This window comes from Myotis daubentonii, chromosome 2, assembly GCF_963259705.1.
Source record: "Myotis daubentonii chromosome 2, mMyoDau2.1, whole genome shotgun sequence".
In the NCBI taxonomy this organism is placed as follows: Eukaryota; Metazoa; Chordata; class Mammalia; order Chiroptera; family Vespertilionidae; genus Myotis; species Myotis daubentonii.
The window spans coordinates 178868295-178881364 of NC_081841.1; the positions used below are offsets into that span (position 1 = coordinate 178868295).

General features: G+C 39.8%; 1 protein-coding gene across 1 annotated transcript in view; it reads right to left on the reverse strand.

The window, feature by feature from the left end:
- The window catches only part of UGGT2 (UDP-glucose glycoprotein glucosyltransferase 2), a 180331-nt gene that overhangs the window by 111554 nt on the left and 55707 nt on the right, over window positions 1–13070 (reverse strand). The window contains exon 12 of the mRNA XM_059684977.1: window positions 10874–11024. Within this exon, the coding sequence (XP_059540960.1) occupies window positions 10874–11024 (151 nt within the window). The remainder of the gene's footprint in view (window positions 1–10873; window positions 11025–13070) is intronic.

Sequence of the window (13070 nt, forward strand, 5' to 3'; positions counted from 1 at the left end):
GAGAGGTCCCAGGTTCGATTCCGGTTAAGGGCATGTTCCTGGGTTGCGGGCACATCCCCAGTAGGAGATGTGCAGGAGGCAGCTGATCGATGTTTCTCTCTCATCGATGTTTCTGGCTCTCTATCTCTCTCCTTTCCTCTCTGTAAAAAATCAATAAAATATATTTTAAAAAAAATGACAACAGTCAATGCAACAATAGCCATCTGGTGTGCATGACTTGTCTTGAACTATAAATATATATAATAGAATTGCATCTTATTGGTCATGTCGCATGATAAGATTGTGTCTGATTGGTTAATTCTTGGTACCAGAAATTCTTATATACAAGTAGAGGCACTTCTTTTTAAAGTTACTTTGAAGCAAAAAGGGTAGGTAATTACTACTATTATTATTATTGGTATAATCAAAATTATACCAATTTTTTTGGTCAGATCAGCAACAATATATTTTTGGTGTGCCACAAAATTTTAGTAATTAGTTTGTGTGTGTAATTACATGACAAAGGTTGAAAATGCTGCTATAGTCCTATATAATAAAGAACTAATATGCTAATTAGACTGAAGAGCTGAACGAACATCTGGACGACCTTCCGGACGACCTTGTGTATGAAGCCGGGGCTGTGAGGGCCGAGGCAGCTGGGGCTGTAAAGGCCAAGCCCCTTGCATGAATTTTGTGCATTGGGCCTCTAGTCCTTATATAATAAAAGGCAAGGGTCCCAGGATTGCCAAGACAATCTTGAAAAAGAAGAACAAAATGGGAGGACTTATATTCCCAATTTTGAAACTTACTACAAAGCTATAAGAATCAAACAGTGTGCTGGCGTACAGATAAGAGACTGATAATAGAATCAAACTGAGAGTCCATAAGCACACATATCTATGGTCAAATGATTTATGACATCATTATGGGACTTGGGGAAACTTGCATAACACTCTGGGACTCATTGTGGATAACAAGTTACATTCATAGATATATACTAGAGGCCTGGTGCACTCGGGGGGGTCGGGGGGGAAGGTCCCTCAGCCTGGCCTGCGCCCTCTCTCGCAGTCCAGGACCCCTTGGGGGATGTCCGCCCCGGGATCAGGCCTAAGCTGGCAGTCAGACATCCCTCTCACAGTCCGGGGCTCTTGCAGTCCGGGACCCCTCACTCCTTACCACCCGTCTGCAGCGGAGGCAGGAGAGGCTCCTACCACCATGCTGTGCTCACCAGCCGTGAGTCCAGTTTCTGGCTGAGCAGCGCTTCCCCTGTGGGAGTACATTGATCACCAGGGGGCAGCTCCTGCGTTGAGTGTCTGCCCCCTGGTGGTCAGTGCACATCATAGAGAAGGGTCATTCTGCTGTTCGATTCATATATTAGGGTTTTATTATATAGGATTATACATATATTTGTATATATATATATATATACACACACACACACACTAGAGGCCCAGTGCATGAAAATTCATGCACTGGAGGAGGGGGTCCCTCAGACTGGCCTGCCCCCTCTCACAGTCTGGGAGCCCTCAGGGGCGGGAGGCAATGCAGCAATCAGGGGAAGGCGACGCCCCCATCACACCTCTGCTGCTGCAACTGCCGGCAGCGCAAGTCTCAGCCGGCCCTGGTTACCTGAGCCTCGGGCGGCCCTGGGCGGCTGGGCAGCCGCCATCCAAGGCTTGCCTGTGCCTTGGGCTGGCCCTGGGCAGCTGGGGGGCTGAGGGGACTGGGCACCGCCATCTTGTAGCTGTGGGTGCCGCCATCTTTGAGGGCATGGCAGTCAATTAGCATATTCCCTCCTTATTGGCTGTGGGTGCCGCCATCTTTGCGACAGTGTGAGAGTTAATTAGCATATCCCCTCTTTATTAGATTGGAGATATATGTATTTGATTTTAGAGAGAGGAAAAGGGAGGGGAGAGGGAAGGAGATCAGCTGCCTCCTGCATGCACTCTGACCGAAACCGAATCTACTACGTAGGCATGTGCCCTTACCGGAATTGACTGGTGACCTTTTGGTGCACAGGAAGACATTCAAGCAACTTAGCCACGCCAGCCAGGGCATAAGTTACATTCTTACATTCTTAACCTGGTTAAATAACTCATATCATCTGCCTATGTCTACAGGTGCTTTTGTAAAAAATGGTATCACTATCATCTAGGTCAGTGGTCGGCAAACTCATTAGTCAACAGAGCCAAATATCAACAGTACAACAATTTAAATTTCTTTTGAGAGCCAAATTTTTTAAACTTAAACTATATAGGTAGGTACATTGTTATTAACTTAATTAGGGTACTCCTAAACTGGCCTTTGCTAAAAACGCCCATAATCTGATTGAGGTGCGTTCGATGAGTGCCAGGAGCCGGTCCATCCTTGCTGTTTCAAGGGACCTGGCATATATAGCATACTGTTCTTAATATGTTTGCTCCCCTTAGCGCTGTGTGTTTTAACCAAGGTCACCTCTCCGAGAAAGGTTGTTTCCCCAGGTGGGGATTTTTCCCTGAAGTTAGGGAGGGAATAAAACCCCTCAACTAAGTGCCAGGTGGGTAATTAATCACTTTAACTATGAACAATCATGCTTAAGCTACATAATCTTTACTCCCTGGAATGGAGATAAGAAACGCCCTAACCTTTGTAATAGAGATTGATAGGATTGAATCAACTGGTATAAATACAGATGTAACAAGACAGAAAGAGACGGAACTTAGATGAAGATCCGAGAGACAGAACTAAGAAGACAGAACCTACACAGAACCTAGAGACAGAAGAACTTCGCTGGAGAGAACATGGCAAAAGATCCTGGACTGAACCTGACTATAGAAATTGGCAAGAGAACCTGGCTAGAACCTGGTGACTGAACCTGGCTGGAGAACCTGGACAGAACCTGGCTGGAGAACCTAGCGATGGAACATGGCTACAGAACCTGGCTGGAGATCCGAAGCAGAACCTCTCTGGAGATCCAGACCAGAACTTGGCTGGAGATCCTGGCTAAAGATCCTGGCTAGGCTGCTGATCAACTGAACGCTGTCTCCGTGTCATTCCTTCTTCGCCGACTCCGTCCACACCTTTGGGGACCCCTGGACCCGCTGGGGTTGGACCCCGGCAGCTGAGGTCGACCCCTTCCAACACTCCTATCCACACGCATCTTGTATACTTGTTTCGTCTCCTTTCCGAAAACCGACTTCTGCGCATGGGCCACGAAGTTTCAATGGCAGTGTACGTGCGTGCCCGCACGTGGTATTTTGTGGAAGAGTCACACTCAAGGGGCCAAAGCGCTGCATGTGGCTCGCGAGCCGCGGTTTGCTGACCACTGATCTAGGTGACAGTAATTAAAATTTCAAATTGTTCTAATATAATGACAAATGGCCAGCGTGGCTTTGGAACATTAAAGAGGACATTAAAAAAATGATAAGAACCCCAGGAATATGTCTACATCATCAACATACTAGGATAGAAAATAGTTGCTGCTTGGGGTAAGGGTAGTTTTGGTAGAATATTAACAAAGTCTACTTTACTTTGAGTGGTCTGGCACAGTGGACTGAAAAGGAATTACAATCCAACAGAGCCAAACATTCCATCATATGGTGGTTTTTGTTGACTCTTGACAAAATGCTAGTGATATCTGAAGTATTATAGCAAAGGTGGAAACAAACAGCTAAACTAGATAAAATTTAAATTACGACTCCTGATGTTTTGGACAGGGAAACCTGGAATGGTAAACCAGGGATGGAAGAATACGTTCTTATTCACTGTCATATAGCAACTTTAAGAAAGAAACTGCCAAAGTTTGTTTGTGGAAGATGTTTACAGAGGTCTGAAGTGATGTAACTGAGTTACTCAACTTTTTCTGTGAAGATAAAAAGTAGGGATACAGATGCAGGGGGAAAAAGAATTAAAAGCAATGTATTGCTTTAATTCATGAATAACTGTTTTGACCTTAAGATATTCAACAAATTTTCTGAGTGCTTCCAATGTGACAGGATCTGATGTTTGTGTTGGTTTTTATGGGGCTTACATTCCACTGGAAGATTATAAATAAACAAATAAATGTATACTATATTGGGTGATAGCAAATGCTATGAAGCAAAAATAAAGCTTATGTGGGTTGATTTTGCTGCTTTCACAGACCAAGTTGAAAAGAGTGCTGAGACCACAGAGCTCTGCATTTTGTGCCAGTTAATTTTTTTTAAAGGTATCTAAAGAATGAAGTCTCAGAAATAACTTTTTGCTCAAAGTGAAAAATAAAAGCATTTAATTGAGACATAAAACTTCCCTTAACAATATGTAAAATAAGATATTTAAAAAATTAAACTATTATTCAGCCTTAAACGGGAATGAAATTCTGACATGGATAAACCTTGAAAACATTATGCAAAGTGAAATTAGCCAGGTATAAATAGACAAATAATGTATAAGTCCACTTACAAAGTACTTAGGCTAGCCAAATTCATACAGACAGAAAGAATAGAGGTTACCAGAGAAGGAAAGAGAGACTGTTTAATGAGAAGAGTTTTTGTTTGGAGTGATGAAAAAGTTCTGGAAATGGATAATGGTGATTGTTGTACAACACTGTGACTGTACTTAATGACACTGAATGTCATACCTAAAATCATTAAAAGAGCCTATCTTATGTTTTTTATATTTTACTTCAGTAAAAAATTCCTTTGTGATACTTTCAGATAGCTCCTAGAAAAGAATGCCTCCTGAAGGTATCGAGCGTTGGGCAAGTAGGAGACTTTATAGCAGTATAGTAGAAAATTTTATCCAAGGGAAATGTGACTCTGCAGAGAGCAGGGGCAATGGGAACAGCAGCAAGGCTGCCCTCCCCAAGAGGAGTGACTGGCCTCTACTGCCACCCCCAGAGGACCAGGATGTTATTTTATAAATGGAGCTGAAAGTTCCTTTATTGATCTATTTCTTATTGTCCAGAATAGCCTTGAAAATTTCTACTCTCATTTTCTCAGTGTTATTCACACTCCCAGCATTCTTCTAAAAACGTTAAAAATCATAAATGCTTAAAATAAAAGGCATAAAGTATTAAGATTTTAACATGGTCATTCCTTTCTCTGATAAAACATTTTCAGAAAAAAAAATCTATTATTGAGCTTAAAAATATCCAAATAAAAGTAGACTCTAGCCAATGAAAGAATATAGTCTAAAGAGTAGTAAAAAGAGCTACAATAAACTTTGATAACAAGTCACTTAGTATTCTAGAAAATATGAATAATAACTAATTAATAACTTAACTGACTTTTCCTGAGTCTGAGGGCTTTGATGTTCATGGTGCTGCTATTATTATATGATTCTTAGATGGTGTACTAAATTTATAAGTGGGAAGGCTACTCAGGTAGGACAAAAATAACTGTAAAAATCAGAGCAAAACCCTTTGATTTAAAAAATTTTTAAATATATATATATTTTATTGATTTTTTACAGAGAAGAAGGGAGATGGAAAAGAGAGGGATAGAGAGTTAGAAACATCGATGAGAGAGAAACATCCATCAGCTGCCTCCTGCACACTCCCTACTGGGTATGTGCCCTCAACTAAGGTACATGCCCTTGACCGGAATCGAACCTGGGACCCTTGAGTCTGCAGGCCAACGCTCTATCCACTGAGCAAAACCAGTTAGGGCAAAACCCTTTGAGTTTTATATCAAACAACTAGTAAGACATTGAGAGGTTATGTTTTTTCTCTTAAAAACATGTTTTCTGATCAGATAGGGGTAGGCAAAAGTAGGTTTACAATTTTAAGTACATGAAAGTTTATTCTTGTATTATTTAAATTACTCCATTTATTTGTATTACAACTCTAAACCTACTTTTGCTTACCCCTGTATAATACATATTCACAGGTAAAAACTTGCAATCTGCAGAAAAGAATGAAAAAAAATCCCAAACTACGCATTAAATCACATCACCCATTAATAACTTAGCTTCTTATCCTGTGTCCATCTTTTCACATGATGACCTCATATGTCCATATTTTTTATTTAACATGAGAATATAGTCATTGCCCCTGATTAAAACATATTTAAAACATAATATTAATGTCTGAATAATAACTCAATATTGGGGATATATAATTGACAATACTTGTTTTATATATAACTCGTTTCTACTTTGCTTTAAAAATATGCAATGCTGATCATATCTTTGGGTATAAAGACTTTTCTCTATTTCCAACAATTTCTTTATGATCATTTCTAGTTCAGAGTATATGAACACTGAAAGGGCATTGCAGTCAGAATTTTTAAAAAGGCTATGTCATTTAGCCCTCTCTTTCCACAAGTCCTTTTATCCTCCTTTCCTATCGCAAGTTTCAGTTTTTATTATTAATCTTAAGATAATCTTATTGCATAGTAGTTATTAAGATAGTATTAGGAATTTAAAATTTTGTTGTTATAAATCATTTTGTCATCCAAATGGCTTTTTGGTAAAAGGCTTTTACCTGTTTACTGTCACTTCAAAACCCATTTTTACTAATGACTCATTAATTATAACTAGAGGCCTGGTGCACGAAATTTTGCACTGGGGGGCGGGAGGGGGTACCTCAGCCCAGCCTGCACCCTCTCCAATCTGGGACCCCTAGAGTGATGTCCGACTGCCCGGTGGGATCGGGCCTAAACGGGCAGTTGGACATCCCTCTCATAATCTGGGACTGCTGGCTCCCAACCGCTCACCTGCCTGCCTGCCTGATTGCCCCTAACCGCTTCTGCCTGCCAGCCTGATCATCCCCTAACCACTCCCTGCCAGCCTGACTGATGCCTAACTTCTCCCCTGCCAGCCTGGTAACCCCTAACTGCCCTCCCTCCCCTCCAGGCCTGGTCCCCCCCAACTGCCTTCCCCTGCCAGTCATCTTTTTTATAAAAAAATATATTTTATTGATTTTTTTACAGAGAGGAAGGGAGAGGGAAGGAGTGTTTGAAACATCAATGAGAGAGAAACATTGATGAGAGAGAAACATCGATCAGCTGCTTCCTACACACCCCCTACTGGGGATGTGCCCGCAACCAAGGTACATGCCCTTGACAGAATTGAACCTGGGACCCTTCAGTTCGCAGGCCGATGCTCTATCCACTAAGCCAAACCGGTTAGGGCCCCTGCCAGCCATCTTGTGGCCACATGGAGGTGGCCATCTTGTGTGTTGGAGTGATGATCAATTTGCATATGGGTTGTGACTAATTAGCATATCAGGGCTAATTAGCATATTCCTCTTATTATTGTGTTAGAGTGATGGTCAATTTGCATACTGGTCATGACTAGCATATCCGGTCATGACTACTTAGCATATTCGTTTGTGACTAATTAGCATATGTGGGCTAATTAGCATATCCCTCTCTTATTATATAGGATGGCTTTCCTTGGGGAGTTTTAGTTATGTAATCTTATGTCATGTAATACTTTTATTTTCTCATTCTAGTAGTTATTTTTTTATGATAATATTAAATCATAATGCTGATAAGAACATTCTTATATTGAGTATGTTATAATTACAATGATCCCAGAGTTTCATTATTAAATATTATGTTTTATAATAAGATAAATATTTAACTAGCCACTGAAGAAATATTTCTATTTACTGAGTACCTACCCATATCAGGGATATATTGGTGAGAGAAAAAAAATGGATAAAGTTCATACCTTCACGAAGTTTAGATAGTCTAGGAAAAAGCAAAGACATCAACGAATCTCAGACTAAATAAAAAATTATAATTGTGCTACGTATTAAGAGACTGTACTTCTATAACATAATAATCCTAGCTAATAGAGGGAATATGCTAATTGACCCTCACACCATCACAAAGATGGTGGCACCCACAGGCAATAAGGAGGGAATATGCTAATTGACTGCCCTGCCCTCAAAGATGGCAGCACCCATAGCCAATAAGGAGGGAATATGCTAATTGACTGCCCTGCCCTCAAAGATGGCGGCGCCCACAGCCAATAAGGAGGGAATATGCTAATTGACTGCCCTGCCCTCAAAGATGGCGGCGCCCACAACCACACGATGGTGGCGCCCAGTCCCCTCAGCTCCGCTGGGGTGTTAGGCATTCGGCAAGGCCAGGCCCGCCCCAGGCAGGCCCAGCTGCTTCGCGTGCCTGCCTCCAGAGTCCCCCAGTTCCCTTAGCCCCCCAGCCGCCCAGGGCCAGCCCAAGGCACAGGCAAGCCTCTGATGGCGGCTGTCCAGCCTCCCAGGGCTGCCCGAGGCTCAGGTAACCAGGGCCAACCAAGGCTTGAGCTACCAACAGTGGCAACAGCAGAGGTGTGATGGGGGCGTCTCCTTTCCCAATCACCGGGGTCGCCTCCCCACTGAGGTCTCCCAGACTATGAGAGGGGGCAGGCCAGGCTGAAGGACTCCCCCCTCCAGTGCATGAATTTTCATGTACCAGGCATCTAGTTATGAATATATACACTGAGTGGCCAGATTATTATGACCACCTGATGTTTGTAGGCAAATTAGCTATAATTTCGCATTGATGTTGCTAGAGGGTCAGACCATTATAAGTAGGGAAGCAGGCTGTTTACCACAACAGAAGTGATTTTTTTCTGAAGATATGGGTAAACAATGTGATTTAACAGCCTTTGAACATGGGATGGATGGATATATATATATAGAGAGAGAGTGTCCAGATTATTATGACCACCCCATCAGTACTTCGTTGGGCCACCTTTTGCCTTCAATACTGCGGCGATTCTTCTTGGCATTGACTCCACCACATGTTGAAAGGTGATGCAAGGAATCTGACACCATGCCTGATGAATAGCACTGTCCAGTTCTGTGAGATGTGATGGTTGTGGAACCAGCTGCCTGATGGCTCTTTTGACTTCGTCCAACAAATGCTCAATTGGACTGAGATCTGGTGATTGTGGGGGCCACCTAAGCAAGGTAAAGTCTCCCTCATGTTCTTGAAACCACTCCTGCACAATATGAGCACCATGGCATGGTGCATTGTCTTGTTGGAAGAAGCCATCTCCATTGGGATACGCCATCAACATGATAGGATGAACTTGATCAGCAACAATACTTAGTATGTTGTGCTATTCAGACGTTGTTCCACACGAATTGAAGGGCCCAAATCATGTCAGGAAAACATGCCCCAAACCATAACACTGCCCCCACCAGCTTGAAGGGTTGTACTCATGCATGTGGGGTGCATGCTTTCATGTTGTTTCTGCCAAATTCTCACTCTGCCATCTGCATGATGCAACTGGAAACATGACTCATCAGACCACATGACTTTTTTCCAATGCTTGACTGTCCAATCCTTGTGTTCCTGTGCGAATTGGAGACGTTTTATCTTGGTAACTGCAGACAGCAAAGGTGTTCAAACAGGCCTTCGGCTTCCATATCCCATACGATGCAGTGTGCGGCTAATGTGCCTACAAACGTCAGGTGGTCATAATAATCTGGCCACTCACGTTCAAATATATTCCACATTCAAAGGCTGTTAAATCACGTTGTTTACCCATATCTTCAGGAAAAAAATCACTTTTACTGTCGTTGTAAACAACAAGCTTCCCTATTTATAATGGTCTGGCCCTCTAGCAACTTCACGAAATTATAGCTAATTTGCCTACAAACGTCAGGTGGTCATAATAATCTGGCCACCCAGTGTATACATGAAAGAAAGAGTAAGAGAGAGAGCGAGCACACACACACCAGTTAGCTGATTCAGCAGGCCTGGGTTGCTCATACCTTGTACATTTCCAAGAAAGGCCTGTTTTTGTGATTAAGGTTCTCTAGGTGGCTTCTGGGAATTGAGCTCTGGGGATATTCTACTGATAAGAGTTTTCTGCATGCTTAGGGCCTTGCTGTATGCTTGATATATAATATATGATCAATACCTACTTTTCCTTTGAGTTTCAGTGGCTAAGATCGATCACATAGCCATTCTATGCCTATATAAGATACTCCTTTTCAAAACTCTGAACTCCCAGACTCAAGTGAGCTTCCTTAGTAAGTAGCACTTTGCATGTACTGTCACACATTGATTTAAGCATGTCCTGTACAGCTACACAAGGAGCAGATTCCTGGAAGCTTGCACCTGGTTTCCTCTGGACTCCACCCCATGTCCTCTCTCCCTCTGCTGATAATACGTTGTACTCTTTTGCTCTAATAAATCATAACCAAGAGTATAATGATTTCTAGGCTTTTTGAATCTTTTTAGAAGATTACCATACTTGATGGTACTCTCAGACTCCTTGGTACAACGTGTATAGTAAAAAATTATCTAGGATAGCTAAGGAAAGCTTCTCTCAGGAAGTACTGCTTGGAGTTGAAGTCTGGGGGGAAAATAAAAAAAAGAGTTGACTGGATAGAGAGGGAAATTTGCTTTCCAAGCATGACAGAAGGGATAGCGGTGAAAAGAATATTTCATAGTTTTAGAAATTAAAGGAAGTAGACCATTTATAGCCTCATAGGCCATACTAAGGACTTTTTTTATGCTTTAAGCAAAGAAGAGCGATGTGATCAGATTTCAAAAACTTCATCAGCTATATTACACAGACCAGAATTTAGGAGCGCATTGAAAATTGTCTAGGTAAGATTTTCATTATATTTAGGTAGCAATCTTATGTTCCTCAGATGTTAACTGTTATTTTACTGTTGCTATTGTTCATGTGGTAAATTTGTTGTTCTTGTTTGTTTTGTTTTTACCTTTAAAGATGGAAAGGATACTGAACTAGTGAGCAGGTGCTCTTGTGAGGAAATGCAGAGAATATGGGGAAGGGGAAAGAAGATACGAGAGTGAGAGGGGATGAATCAGTATTTTTACTTCTGAGTTCTGCTACATAACCTCTTTCAAACAGCTTAAACTTATTCTAATGCCTGACAAGATTTGGCTTTATACTAAGTCTTAAATCTACTAAAGTTTTAAACAGGAATTACATGAGCACTTACCATTATTGAAGAATGCCTAATATCTAATACATAGTTATTGTCCCAAACATGTGAATTTAATTTTAAAAATTCACTCATATCTTCTCCGTTTATCCCAAGCTTGTGAAGGCCATTCATCATTTTTCCTTCTAGCTTCAGCATATCCAAAATACTTCACATTTAAATAAAAGAGATAAGTTTTATTTTGATTTTCCAATATTTAAAATAATCCTATCAAGTTTATAGCTTTCTCAAGCACTAGAAACAAGTTTCACTGGTATTTTTATTAAGAGCAGGAAAATATATATTTAAATTAAACTCATTAACAAATAAGGCAAATAGTTCTAATTAGTTATCCAGATTAAAGTTATGTTGAGGTTCCTGTTTTTGTTTTTATTGGATAACAAAATCTAATTAAAAGATAAGACAAGGAACAAGGTATGTTGATTATATTCCTTACCAAAGAAGCAAGAATATGCTCATCCCTGAGCAAGTCCAAAATAAATGGAAAAATATACTGTTACTCTTTTGACAAATCTACTACAAAAACAAGATCAAACATAACCTAAAATATAAAATTTTGGTATAGAAAAAAAATATATTGCTTTGATAATAACATCTGGTCAAACCAATCAGGATCATAATAAAAATAGAGTATGTCAAGATTTGCTCTGTTATATGGTACTAGTAAAACAGTTGTAGAAAGATTGTTCTACTATGCAGCAAATTTTAAAGCAAAAATAAAACCAAATTATCAAAAAAATTAAAGCATGGAAGTTCACATCTGTTTAGAATACATATTAAAATTTCTAATTACAGATATAATTTGACAGCTCTTAAACATGATGAAGTATTACTGCTAAAAATAACATCAATAAATAACCATATTGACTTCTCCTTTCAGAAATGAATGGAATCAGAATAAAGCACTAAATGAATTTTAGAATATAGTTTTCAGGGAGAACTATATATATATATCCACATTTTAAAAAGTAGAGATCTAATATCTAAACTCCTAAAAAAGCTATTTTACAAGCTGTTCTGAAGCTGATCTGTATAATTTTAGCTCTGCATGTCTATCTCCTGATAGTTCTGACCACTGCTTTACAAAGGAAACTTTTTACCCACAAAATAAAATCTATTAGGAGACAAGTGTGATCAAAAGAGCACTAGTTTGTATATCACAAATTACCAATCTAAAAATAAGATTTAGTCTCGGCTGAAACACTACTTCAGGTATGGCTTCTCGAAGTTCTTAATTTCTTTAGTCTAAATTTTCTCACTTATAAAATAAAAAAAATTTGAATTGCATTCCCAATGTTCTCTCCATATTAAAAGTTTTATGATGCTTACTGATCAGATACTTTTTTACATAATAGAATTTAAATATTACCCATGGATTTTGCATCTATCATATTTGTTACCTCATCCTAGTTTCCAAGGAAAAGCATTAATAGAAAATTAGATAGTTATAAGGTACACTGGAAAAACCATGAGATTTTGAATCCTGGTACTATTTTCTAACTGAGTTCCTATCTTTGTATGAGATCTCTCTGAGTCTTTGTTTTCCCATCTATATAGAGAGAATAGTCATAATCACTTTACAGGGTATTAGTATTACATTAATTTACTGCTGGGCATACTGTTGCCCTCAACAGGCATTTGTTTCCTCCTTGCTCTTCCTACATCATGAATTCTGTATATTGATTTGAAAAAAACAAAACACCCACACAGGTTCTTTAAATATGCTAGATTTACTTATCAGTAAAACTCTCGATTTCTAAATAATTTATCATGCTTCTCTTTTAAATACTTAGTGACTATCTTTAGAATACTTAGAACCCTTCACTGGCTTCTGAGGCCAAAATTTGAAACTTGGTTCCACATCTGATCTTTACCCACCTAAGTGAGCTCAGTTTCCTCCATCTCCTCTTCACTCCAGTCTGTCCATATTAGATTTTCCATTTTCTCAAAAATACCATGCTTGCAGAATCTCCACTCCACATTTGCCTGATTCATCCTTTAAGTCTTAGCTTAAATATCACTTTCATGAAGAAATCTGATACCTACTATCTAAATGTTCCATCAAGAACAAATTAAATCTCTGGAGTTATAGACTCCCAAAGCACTGCACTTCATCTTTTATGAACCTTATCACACTATAATTATTTATTATCGGTTATTCCTCTAGACCAGTGGTTCTTAACCTGTGGGTCGC